This window comes from Metarhizium album (assembly GCF_000804445.1).
Source record: "Metarhizium album ARSEF 1941 chromosome Unknown scaffold_4, whole genome shotgun sequence".
Taxonomy (NCBI): Eukaryota; Fungi; Ascomycota; class Sordariomycetes; order Hypocreales; family Clavicipitaceae; genus Metarhizium; species Metarhizium album.
Genome location: NW_024467578.1, coordinates 243,491 through 256,228, shown reverse-complemented (window position 1 = coordinate 256,228; position 12,738 = coordinate 243,491). Strand labels below are relative to the sequence as shown.

Genomic DNA, 12,738 nt, shown 5'->3' with positions numbered 1-12,738 from the left:
AATAAAGGAGGACACTGCCACTGCCGCAAGAGGGTACGGAGTCCTGCTCCGTATAATAAGAAGGGTTGGTTGTGTGAAAAAAAAAAAAAAGCGCATCACATCGGCAGCATACCCCTGCGAGACTCGTCTCCTCGTCCTCGACTTCCCAGGGGCCAGAACTCGAGACATTACTCAGTACTCCTTATGCAGATGGATGTATACGTAGCCGTGGCCTTGCTTCTTCGTCTCTGCCCTGCAGGTCTTCTCCATAGCCAATGCCGTATCATTGTGGCAGCACACGGAGTACTTGAGATGATTTCCCCCCTCTCACATCTGGATCTGGTTTTGCTGATGTTGGATTTGGAGACTGCAGGTGGTTCGTCCCAGAGAATACATACGCATGTTTCTCCATGACCACGTCGTCCATGTACTCCGTCTTGTTCTCCATGCATCGTGCTTGTTCTCCAACAACTGCATTGATTGATTAAAATGAGAAGATCCGACTGCGTCGTGGGGATTGCCCACTGAGACGGACGTGGAACACCTCAGCTGACAGATTGTCACTCTGCCTGAAAGCATGCGTAAAGAAGTCCGAATCCTTGTACGTGGTCCAAAATCTTAATCTTTGCCAAGGTGCTGGTTTGATGCCTGTTGCATCTCTCTGCGAGGCCGAGGCTCTCACTCCGCCTGCACCAGCCATCGCCATCAAGTCACACCACATGGCGAAGGCGACCAAAGGATTCGGTCGCCTTCGAGTCAGCTACTAATCAAACGAGCCTCCATTCCGGAGTGGATGTCACACTAACCGCAAGATAAAAATCGGGTGGCGCATACGGCTGTACCTGAGCTAGCCATCGTGAAGAAGAGGTTAAGCGGGCGAACGGCGTGGCAGCCAGCGACCAATCCAGCCAGAGCAAAGTTGAGGGTCCTTCTCGGCCTGCCTTGGCCTCGACCACGTAGCCATGCGAGGTTTCGTCAGTGTCCAAGGTTATGTCCGTACTTCCTGCCCCTGCATCCCTGCCGCTGGCGCCATGGCTGGGCCATGGATGGGTATATTACCCATCGGTTCAGCCCGGAGGACTGCTTGCCAGCATCGCCTATTATACGGAGTATGGGAAGACAGCTCCACGCTTCCGACCCAATGGCATATGTACATATGTACGGATACTCCGAGCCCGTACGTCGGTCGGTACGGATTAATTTAGGACGTCCTCCGTACGACTGATTCGAACAGGCCCGGCTCCTTTCTGGGAACTGCCCCTGTCCTCGCTGATCTGGGTTGGCCTAGCTCGCCCAGTGAACGCGGTGCCGGCTGGGGCGTATTGATCTGGTGGTGCCCGCTTGATACTCGAGACACTCCGTGGAGGAGCAGGTGTCTGTCTCTCGGGTGTCTCTGATCGTGGCCTTTCCCTCTCCCCGCATACCGGCCAAATAACAAGCTTCCTCAGCATCATCAGCCCAAGCCCGCCACGACATGTGAACTGTGAACAAGCCGCCGGGCACCGGGCTTTCCATCCATCATTGTGTAACCTGCGAGTAGGACGCACCATTAATTAGTTAGCATGTGGACAAATGAGCTGCTCCACACGCTCCGTCGATGTCTTCGTCCTACCACCCACCGTCTATGCTCATGCCCGTCATCCACATGGTGCCCTCCACTGGAACCCCAGCCGGGAAATTGGCCCTACAACCCGTTGGCCGGCTTGACTGGCTTTAGTGTTTTGTCTCCGACCACTGGCCCGCTTGAACCGGGGTTGTGTTCACCTCGATTTGTTCGTCTTGACGCTTGGATGACGCCAATGCAGTCCATTCCTAGATTCCAGCGACAGTCTTTTACTGACCTGTTTGCTCTTGTTCTTACTCTGGACATGACCATGCGTCCGAGAAGAACTGGCAAGTCACTCGTCACCCAGCCCTTCACGCGCCGCTTGGCGACGGGTGAAGACTTGAGACTTGTCTTTGTTCTGTCACGCATGGTCAACCTCCAATTCTCCCTTCCGCTTTTCCCTTGCGCTCCGCGATCTTGATGCAGCCGTTTCTTTTGCCTATCAGCTGCAAGATTGACGAGTGCTACACGCCTTCCTTTTCCCCTTGGACCTACATGCCGATCTTTCACGTGTCGTGACTCGTCTTCTCGCTCGTCTCGTTGTCTGCAACCATTCCGTGGAGTAGTTGTTCTCTCCTACCATACTGTCCGCAGAGCATATCGTCCTGCCAAGTGCCATTAGCAGCAAATACATCCTCCAGAGGGCGTAATTACCAGTCGCTGCTTATTTCCTTCTGTTCCGCCTTTTGGACGTTCCGCTGAGTTGTCTTCTGTTCTGCCGCGCTGCTCGTCCTCTCTTTCTTTCTTCATTTCCTCCCCCAAATCGCGGACGACGCCTCTTGATCATGCTTCACGGGCTCGGGTAAGCCGCTGTGAGCATTACCCGACCAACTCTACCTTGTCTTAGTCTCTGAGCATCTCAAATATTTCGACCCAACCATGCCGCCCAAAGCATTACGCTTGTGGGCTTTGCTGTGTTTGGCCTTGGTCGTCCAGTTTGCAGTTTCGCATAGTTTTGCTATTCTTAAGAGAGATGACGGTTCGCCGCCCACGACTATACCAGCTTCATCGTCACCAGCACCGTCGGAGACCAATTCCGCCGGACAGGGCGGTGATGGAAAAGATCCAAAAGAGACAAAGGAACGTTCGCCTTCGTCGTCGCCAAGTCGCGCAAGTGGCACTATTACCGACGCGTCAATTTCCACACACCGTCCGACGAGTACTCCTCTGCCCACCATTGCAACTAATGGATCCTGGGACAACGCCACATTCTTCAACGGTACGAGATTCCCCGTGGCGCGACTGACGGGTTCTCTCCTCAATGCTGACTCTTCTAACCAGCAACGATACCGAACGGTCAGCTACCACTACCGCCCCAACTTACTCCTGGCTGGGGCGTCGCAGGCATCACCATGCTCGTGACCGGAGGGACTTATACACTTGTTGGCATAAAGAACAGATGGATCCACACATTCTTCTCAACTGCATATATGACAGCCCTTGGCGTAGCAGTGTTGATCGTGTACGTTATGAATGTTCCCGTAAGTAACGCGCTGCAAGGTGGTTACGTTGTTGCTGCGATCACGTCAGGTTGCGCCGTCGGCGCTGCAGCAATGTTCTTCAAGGAACTTACCGAAGGTTTCGGATGTGCTCTCGGCGGATTTTGCATCAGCATGTGGCTTCTCTGTTTGGTTCCTGGCGGACTCTTGCAAACAGTTGCCTCGAAAGCCATATTTATTGCCGTGTTTACAGTCGTTGGATTTGCATTCTACTTCAGCCGATGGACACGGGACTGGGCTCTGATTATCATGATATCCTTCGGGGGTGCTACAGTCACTATTTTGGGCATCGATTGCTTCAGCCGGGCTGGACTCAAAGAATTCTGGGCCTATGTATGGGACATCAACGACAACCTGTTCCCCCTTGGGGCGAATACCTATCCCGTGACAAAGGGTATCCGAGTCGAGACAGCAGCTGTGGTAATCATCTTCTTGGTTGGCATAATTTCGCAAATCAAACTGTGGAGAATTGTCCGTCAGAAGAGAGAGAAGAGGGCTGTCGAACGCGCCGAGGATCAACGCAATTTGGAACATGAGGAAGAACACGTTGGACGCCATATTGAAGAGATGAATGCTCGGGAACGGCGGAGATGGGAGCGAGCATATGGAGAGGGGAGCGTCACAGAGTCGCGCGCAACCGAAATTGAAGATGCGGGGAGCGAAAAGAGACTCCGTTCCAGCTATGTTGGATCAAACCAACGTAATTCTGGCGAGGTCATCGAGATGGCAGACATGTCAGAGTCGGATTCATCGAGAAATGGACAGTATGTACTGATGACGACCGAGGGCACTGGCGAGGGAAAGATCACAGTTCGGGTGGCTTCCGAGGACGGCCCTGAGTCAACGACGGATGTTGAGGAAGAACGCCTGGACGAAAAGGGGCCCTCAAGGATCGAAGGGAGGGTGCACACAGACGGGAAACGACACTCGAGGGGATCCACGGCTGGTAAACGGGCCTCCCATGCCCACAGAGCAACGGCCGTGCCAGAAGTGGTACCATTGCCGTTTACTATTCCTGAAGCAGCTGATTCTGCGTCCGAGGGAGACCGATCTTCGATCGCGACCTTTGCAGATGATGTGGAGGGGACAGCAGCAGAGCCATGGAAGCACAGGTCTCTCGCCAAGAGGCTATCTCGTGGATCTGTGAAACTCTTGCGAAGCTTTTCTCAGAGATCCGGTCGTACAGGAGGTGTAGGAGGCGACTTGACCCCCGATACAGGTGACAGCACCGAAGAGCTTGTTTTGGAAAAGGCCTGCAGACGCGAGGATGACGAAGAATCCATGGCAGCTACTATTGATGATGAAAGCGTCAGCGGAGGAAATTGTCATTCAGCAATTGGTGAGGATGAGCTGCGCAACTCCCACGAGAATGACGAAACGAATGGACGGAGCATTGAGATTAACGCTCAGCTCGGTAAGAAAGACGACATCCCACGACAGGCTGTCGATTCGGCGAAGCCCAAAAGCAGCTCTGGTCCAACGTCAACAAAAGCAGCCTCCAGCCCAGTCGTTGGTGCTCGCGAGCCGGTTGAGGATACCGCAACGCCTAGAGACGTATTACCAAAGCCGGAGGACGAGACTGCGGAATTCGATGGCGAACCGGCGGCCGATTCGCGTCCACCCGAAGCTTCGGAACCAGCCAAGTCGGTTGCAACAGTTTCATCGATACCTGTCAGCTTGACCAAGGATCGCCTGCCTAGGTCGTTTTCAAAAGCCGCCATGTCGTATAGGACGAATGAGTGGGCAAAGCACTTGAGCAACGCGGAGTGTCCCGAACCTGATGCCCTTCAAGTGGGCACTGGAGGAGCGAGCGCCGAGGCTCAAGACTCCGGCGAGAAAGCTGCTCCCGTTAATGTCGAAGAGCTCCAGACGACAGCTACGGACGGGGCTCCCGCGCCGGCTACGAGGCGACCAATTTCTCAAGCTTCGGACGTGGTGAAAAATACTCACATGAGCAAACGCTCCTCAAAACAAGAACAACCACCTTTACCCACACGTCTCACACAGCCGACACCTCCCACAGCATTAGAAACGTCCGTTGAACAGCGAACATCACTATTGCCCGTCGTAGCACCAGCAACTCTGCCCCGGAAGTCTTCTAGCTTTCGGCATTCGCTGTCTAATTGCATGCCCATCGCCGAGGAGAACGCGTCTCAAGCTGCAAATTTACCCATCGTTCAAGATGAAGCATCTGAGGAGCAGCAGCAGCAGCAGCAGCAGCAGCAGGACCCAGCTTCTCGCAACGCGTCAGCAATTGTTCTAGACAGTCCTCGGGCAGCAGCAACAAACCGATATCCAACGCCAGGCGTAGTTTCGTATTCGAGTCCTCAAACTCTCATGGGGCAACGCGAAATGTTCCTCCGAAACAAGTCTCAGGGAAGTCTGTTGAGCACACCAGAAACCGCGAATCAGGGACCTGGCAGCGACGCCGGCTCGCTTTTCAACTACCCAATGTATGCCGCCGCCCTCAGCGTGCCCGATCCTGACGATGTTCCTCTTAGCCAGCGAAAGGAGATCATGCGCCAAGGCAGCTTCATGTCCTTGTCGCGCTCGCCGTCCCAATCTGTAATAGCATCGGCACAGCCCACGTCCGCCTTTGAGAGGTCTGAAAGCGCCGTCTTCGACTCCCATCAACCCAAGAGAGCATCTACGCTTCCCACACAGGCTGCACGAGAGGCCCAGCTGGCCAGTTTCCGGCAATCCGTGCAGCATGAACTCCGTTCGGGAACACCAATCATGATGCCTTCGGGGCGTGAGCCTTCATTCAAGTCGTCGACTTTATTAAGTGGCGGTCGAGAGGCAGAAGTGCAGCGCAACATCGAAATGCAACGGAGTGTTCTGATGGGACAGAAAGAGGCAGAAGCTCAACGCAGAGAGATGCAGAGACGGGAGAGAGAATACGCAGACCGCGCATTTGACGAGCGGATGCGAAACGGAGACATGCTCGACGCTCACCGAGAAGCCATGCGCAAATTGCAGAAAAGTGCTCGCTAAGCAGGAAGCGAGGCAGGAAGGCGCCTTGTTGCGCGCCTTCCCTTACCGTGCATGACCATGACGATTGTTTACGGAGCATAAACACCGGTCTTTTCGGATGTTGAAAGCGCACAAGTAGTAGAAGCAAAGCTGCTCTCGATTTTTTTATTCTATTCATTTATTTTGTTTTATTTTTTTGGTCTAGGTTCTGACGAATTTCCAAATTGTTCTGATACCATGGCGCATTGGAAGGGGTTTTGATATTTGCAAGCATTCATTCTTTTGACTTGTCGAGTGCATCGGCACATGGGAATGGTGCCATGTGGCACATGGGCCAAAACCGGAGTTTACTTCCCTGCTGGATGGATACATGGATCCTATCTGATAATATATGCACAATGTTAATCCACGAGCACTCGGCTCGTCGACCTTGAAGGTGTTTAATTACTCTGTAGAGAAGACCTCATTCTTTATCCGCATCCGTCTTACTCCGCGGCATATAGCCAAGGTATATAGTGTGTGGCTCCCGAGTCCAACGACACAGTTGAAAAGCACATTCTTACCTCCTTCGTCTGTTGTCCGTCGTCCGTCGTCTCGCAGTAACACCCATTTGTCGCTTGCACCGCCTCGCGCTAGCTTGGGATAGTCTCAGTCTTTCGCGACACCGCGGTCTGAACCTGAACTTTCCCAGCCACCTCTTTCCTGGCAATGCGTAAAGACTCGGGTTGGCCGGACTTGGCTTCATCGCCACACCAGACCGTCGTTTGGACATTGACCTCAGACAGAGCTGGCGCGTGATAGGTCTTCGTCGACGGCGGACCTGACTGAACTGGATCGAGATGTGATACAATCTCGACGTTTGGCTGGCTCTTGTTCCCCACGAACCATCCTCGCAGAGATGCCGGCACAGCAAGGTTGTAGCGAGTACGGAATAGGAAGGGGTTGTGGCCAGGGAGTCTTCTTTTACGTGGAGTGGCTTGCTCAGTCTCTGTGAAGAAATGAGCATCTGGTCGTCTCGGTTCGCCATTCAAGGGGCTTCCAGGCCCCATGGACACAGTTTGGCTGGACGGATTGGATGAGGCAGGAGCCCCGGCCTTTGACGGCAGGCTGTGTCATGTCAGCGTCGGCACAAGGTTCTTGGGGTGAAAAGAAAAGAGTCCTGGAAACGCATTACCTGGTTAGCATTGGCTGCAATCGACTGGATCCAAAGGAGTTTCCGCTTGTAGTGACCGCCTTGTCGGGATCATACTCGTTGTGTAGAACCGGGAAGATGGCGCCCAATCCAAAGAAGAGGGAAACCTGGCGGTAGTTGTTGATGGCATCTTTGGTTAGACCGAAAAAGACGAAAATTGGAATAGCGGTAGCAATTGGGATGTAGCAGTTGTTCATGTAAGTCCAACCAATCTGACTCGAGGGGAAGAATATGATTGTGTTCCATGGGAATGGGGAGGCGTGGTTGTGAACTTGATCGTAGCTGTACGGCTTAAGGCCTTGCATTTCCATGATGTTGAGTACAGATAGCGCCATGACGATGGGGAGAAACGGAACCAGGATGGAGATGACCATGAGATAGAGCTTTCTCCGTGTCCTTTGGCTCCTCTGCTGGGCCACACGGTTACCACAGAGTGCTGTTTCGGTCGTCTTGCGAACTTGACGAAATCTCTTGTATATCAGGACTAGAGAAGAGGAGGATTTATATCACGTTAGCCCCCACATGCTCAACTAGGGTCAAAGTCAGGAAGCGGCACCGATTCTGCGAGGCACTTACTAGCATACACCGTCGTCATCAAGGCGAAGATCGGGGGTGGCAGTACAAAGAAGATAAGAAACGGCCAGGAGGGATGCGGTATCCAATTACACCCCATCAGCGTGCCAACCAAATAGCGCTGGGCTGTGAGCGGCCAAGTCAATGCGAGCTGGAGAATGGGAAAGGGGAAGATGATGAGAGCTTGGATCAAGTTGCGGCGGCGTCTCTCGCTCGTTGTAAGCGTATTGGCTCGCATCAAGCCAACTTGTTGAGCCAGGTTGCGCATGATTGCCAGCAGGCAAGTGACAAAAAGCCCAATGCTAATGTTGTGGATGTAAGCGTCGAAGTCACACCAGCCGTAGCCAGGCCACCATGACATGATGTCGTCGTTGCGCCAGATGAGTGCGTTTATGATGGTTTCGAGGTTCTTAACCTGAATATTGAGGATAAACACCACCGCAGCAAGCTCGCCGTTGCGGTACAGAAGGCGAAGGGGAACGAGGCAGACCAAGTTGGCCACAACGGCTAGCACCACTCGGCATACCAGGTTGGCCGTCAACCCCGGCGTAGCGTAGGGAGGGAAGGTCGGAGCACTTGCTACGATAGTGACTGGACCACGAGCATGGTGAAGGTGAAGATGGAGTGGTGATGTCTCCATGCCGGGAGTGTCCCTGAGGAGTGGCGGCGGGTTGGAGTTGGTATGATGAAGCGGATAGCTTGCTGACGATAGTATGAAAAGAGCAGCTTGTGCCAATGCGAGAAGGCGATGGCGGATCGAGACACGAGATTGAAATTGTGTTTTTTTGCCCAAAAAAAGCTCCCTCTCCCTCTGTGATACCCGTACACAAGGATCGACATTCTATCTATTGTGTCACTGCCCGCGGAAGGGTAGTCTTATACTCGGCAGGCTCTTGACAATTGGCAATGAGAAGAGACAAAAGGACGGTGAATAGTACTCCGTACATGATGTCAGTATGTGCAGGATACAAGCCTCCCATTGAGCAAATACAAGGATATTGACAGTTTGCAAGTGATAGTCACAAGGTTCAACCCACGGTGGCTGTCCTTGCTGTAAGTAACACACAGCCTGGACATGACGAGGACACAAACAACTATCACGGTAAAGAAGCAAGGCGCGGTGCATACTCCGTATTTGCTCCGGAAACGTGGTCGTAGCCACATTCACAATCGACGGGAGTACCCGACGCGGCATCTTTTGACTTGCAATGGCTGTTGTCCAAATTTGCTCGCCATGCTGAGCAGCGAGCTGAGGTTATTGACGTGAGTCTATTGTCACCCAAATCGGGAAAGCAATTTCACAGCCTCACAGGGAAGGAGACGGGAGAGACCCACCGTGGCTTCGACGAGAGACATCTGAAAGAGATCGAGCTGCAGGTTGCAGTCTCGGCAGATGAGCGGCACGGAACCCCATTGGGCTGGCTCAACCTGGAATCTGTCGTCAATCATGGAGTGCGTGGCGGCAGCCACGTTGTACCGGCGGAGGCGGCCATTTGCCTTGAGGGAGCACTTGACGACTGATGGATATGCCCTTTTTGGTCCTGGTTAGATGCCGTTCTTGTCGACAAGAAATTTAGACGTGCAATTAAACGTGCATACTTTTCACGGAGTGGAGCATGGAGGAGCTTTGGGTACTAGGTACGTGCCTACTAAGGCACCTACCTAAGGCACCTACGTAGGTACTTCAGTAAGTCTAGGTACTTAGTCTGGGCCGTTGTTGACTCTTGGCCCGAGAACTTAGTACGTAAGTACGGAGTACTCGCTGCAACACGTATATCCCCCCTCGCCCTCGCAACTGCTCGCTTGGTTTTTGTTCCTGTGTTCAAGAAGTCTCATCTCATCCTTGCTTGCATAAATTGATCAACTCACAAATGGCCAACGGCAGACCCTACGATTCGCCCAGATTGACCACCATTTTCGCGTCCTTATGCACCCGAGACAGGTCCGCCAATCAGAGCCCGTTGCGAGACCGTCGGGTCTTACTTAGGTAAGTGGGTACCTTAGGTTCTCAACTACTTTTCAGTACGCACTTAAGTTCTTAGTTAAAGTGCTCCTTAATTAGTCGCCGTGACGCGGTCTGACGCGACGGCCACCCTTGACCCCTCAAATTTATCATGCCGCGACCGCGGATTAATTACCGGCACCGAGATTGAGCAGTGCCGCACCACAGACCACAGCCTGAGTACAAGGCAGGGAAAAATTTCCTCTGCACACTTGCACCACCACTTCCTCAAACTCGAACCGTCCCTTCGCCCATCACCATATCCCATCGCAACACAACGCCAAAACAACCCATTATCACAATGTCGTCCTTCTTGCTTCGCCGCGCCACCGCCGCCTCTGCCGGCGCTGCCCGTTCCTTCAGCACCTCCTCTCCGCGATCCGTTGCACGCATATCCATCATTGGCAACCTTGCTGATACCCCCGAGATCCAGCCCACCAGCACCGGTCGCGAGATCCTCAAGTACTCTGTGGCCAGCAACACCGGCCCCAGGGATAACCGCCAGACCAGCTGGTTTCGTGTTACTAGCTTTGTTGAGGGTCCCCGAAAGGACTTTCTGCTGAGTCTGCCCAAGGGGTGCGTCGCTTGCTTATGCTCCCTTACCATGCTCTTCGCTTTCCACCGTTTGCAACTGTCGCCTCGCTGAACCACTGCACCGCGGTACGCTGGAGAATGCTCTTGCTAATGATGTCAACGCAGCGCCATGGTTTACGTTGAGGGCGATGCCACCATAAACACTTACCAAGATTCCAATGGCCAGACTCGTAGCGCTTTGAATGTTGTTCAGCGTACGTGTCAACGTTCTCCTCGCCAAGGTCTCCTGATTGACTCATGACTACAGGTAACATCGAGGTTCTGAAGCGCCCCCAGAACGCCGGCCAGAACGAGTAAAGCCCCCCGACTCAAACTACAAGATAAGACCAAGCAAGTACGCCGGATCCAGTACGAGGCCAATCAAGACCATCGCGTGTCAAAAGAACTTCTCCTCTCTACTCTGAATAACCTACCCCCATTCAATTTTTCTCGACTAGGGTCCGGCCTGTAAGACTCCTCTTGTACAACTATGGGTGACACCGGGCCATGTAATGCCATAAACAGCATTTAATATATTTTAAACTGTCTTCATCGCGCTTGACTTAAGTGGCTGTCTATACTTTTGTGTGAAATTCTGAGCGTTTTGCGCGCCAGCTCTGCTGGCCCTCACTTCTTGCCTAATGACGCGCCATTATATCAGTGACACGCTGTCCATGCAACCGTATCCAGCAGCAACGCCGCCCTCTTGGCTGTCTTCACCCTTGGTTCTGAGCAACCAGCCTGCCTGTTCATTTCGAATGACCTCTCCCGTCTCTTGGTTCCAAAGACATGTGCCGTATATCCCAAGCTCAGAAATTACTCTACCGTTTTCAACATTTCCGTTGCGCAGTATGAGGTTGATTTCTGCTGGCGCTTTGATAAGCTCCATGAGAATGTATGAATTCCAGTGAGCATCTGGCACTTGCTTCAAGAAATCGGGAATCGCGCTTCCGTAGATGTTGTTTCCGCCGCCCTCCCTCTGTGGCTTCAAAACATAGTCGACGCACTGCTCGGGGTCGAGAGCCTTCTTTCGTGCCTCCAAGCCCACGTCCGACGTGTCCATTGGGTAAATGTTGGTGAACGTGTTCCATAGGGCAACGGCAGATGGCGTGTCATCTTGTATGAATTTACTGAGGATCGATGGCTCAGATAACGGTCGAGGAGTTGCGAGGATCTGCTGTACTTTCTTGATGCCAGCTACTTGCGTGAGGACTGTGGGGCACTTGATGGCATGCGAGCGTTCAAGGTGACATCTAGCGTCCCAGGTTTGCTGATCCGGATAGTCCCCAGGACCATAGCCAGCTCGGACGTAGACAACAGCAACCTCAAAAACCTTGCTCCTGTTTGTGGGGAGAGCATAGAGAAGCTGGCGCTTGCAACTTTTGGCAAGAGACGTGTGCTCCATGATGTCGGTGAAGGCTAGCCGGAAGACGGGTATGGTCGGCGTCGACTTGGATATTTGATACTCTAGATGGCGCTGGTCGAAGACATTGCGCTCGCCACCTTGGACTAGAAAGATGACACACTTGTCGTGTCCCAATTCGGAGTCTCCATACGCATGATAAGCCGCCTCGATCCCGCCAGCCAAACCGCTGATGGCATTGTTCTCGGGAAGATCCAGGGCTCCTGGAGCCAGGGGCTGGCTGATGAGAGGATACTCGGTCTTTGCCAGAAACTTGTGCAGCTTGGAGGTGCATACAGATAGGCCGCCGAAAGACGCGGCAATGGTGTTGAATTCTACCTGCTTTGCCTGAGCCGCGGGCGGCTCGCTAGACTTGTCCTCATGGACCATGTAATCAGATCGGAAGAGACCCAGCGAGAGCGGCTTTGTCCAGTCAGAAGGGGTGATGGTCTGGTGGAGTTCTTTAGACGGCGGTTGCCTACCTGTGTGTATCCCTCTGACTTGACAGTCTCATGAACCGCCCACAAATCGCGGACAAAGTCATCACCGTCAATAACCCTAGGCGGCAGGAGTTAGCAGTTCGCTAGCCCGGCCCCCCCCAAAATGCGTGGTTCGGTGAACTTGCTGCTTCACGACACCCGCCAGGAACGTCTCATCTCTGCTCACGGCCGCATACAACTCGTTATATGCGTTTTGCGCCTTCTGACCTTGCATGAAGGCTTGCCGGGGAAAGGCCGTCGGAAACAGTGTCACAGGTGCGGGCACAGCAGTTATCTTGGTTGGATCTGCTTCCGGGGAAATGACCGCGGGCGGCGTCCGAACCGCGAGACCATTGCCAATTGACCAATCCTTGATGACCTCGACAAGGTGGTTGAGTTCCTCAGCTGTTGTTGCTGGCGGATACTGCTGGCAAGGCTCAACGTCGCGGCCCGTGCCCAT

The 12,738-nt window shown here is 53.3% G+C and overlaps 4 protein-coding genes across 4 annotated transcripts; 2 read left to right on the top strand and 2 right to left on the bottom strand.

The window, feature by feature from the left end:
- Positions 1-2,464: 2,464 nt before the first annotated feature.
- MAM_02366 (uncharacterized protein) lies at positions 2,465-6,078 on the top strand (the record flags this gene model as incomplete). The annotated part of the gene is made up of 2 exons (XM_040821165.1): positions 2,465-2,804; positions 2,867-6,078. 2 exons carry the CDS (start codon positions 2,465-2,467, stop codon positions 6,076-6,078), a joined length of 3,552 nt encoding a protein of 1,183 aa, XP_040680579.1.
- A 611-nt stretch (positions 6,079-6,689) lies between these two features.
- Positions 6,690-8,462, bottom strand: MAM_02365 (pheromone receptor; the record flags this gene model as incomplete). The annotated part of the gene is made up of 3 exons (XM_040821164.1): positions 6,690-7,164; positions 7,232-7,733; positions 7,826-8,462. The coding sequence occupies 3 exons, from the start codon at positions 8,460-8,462 to the stop codon at positions 6,690-6,692; spliced, it is 1,614 nt and encodes a 537-aa protein (XP_040680578.1).
- Positions 8,463-10,125: 1,663 nt separating this feature from the next.
- Positions 10,126-10,715, top strand: MAM_02364 (ssDNA binding protein; the record flags this gene model as incomplete). The annotated part of the gene is made up of 3 exons (XM_040821163.1): positions 10,126-10,400; positions 10,524-10,612; positions 10,666-10,715. The coding sequence occupies 3 exons, from the start codon at positions 10,126-10,128 to the stop codon at positions 10,713-10,715; spliced, it is 414 nt and encodes a 137-aa protein (XP_040680577.1).
- A 334-nt stretch (positions 10,716-11,049) lies between these two features.
- Positions 11,050-12,738, bottom strand: MAM_02363 (glutathione synthetase large chain; the record flags this gene model as incomplete). Its single annotated transcript, XM_040821162.1, has 3 exons — positions 11,050-12,222; positions 12,282-12,357; positions 12,476-12,738. 3 exons carry the CDS (start codon positions 12,736-12,738, stop codon positions 11,050-11,052), a joined length of 1,512 nt encoding a protein of 503 aa, XP_040680576.1.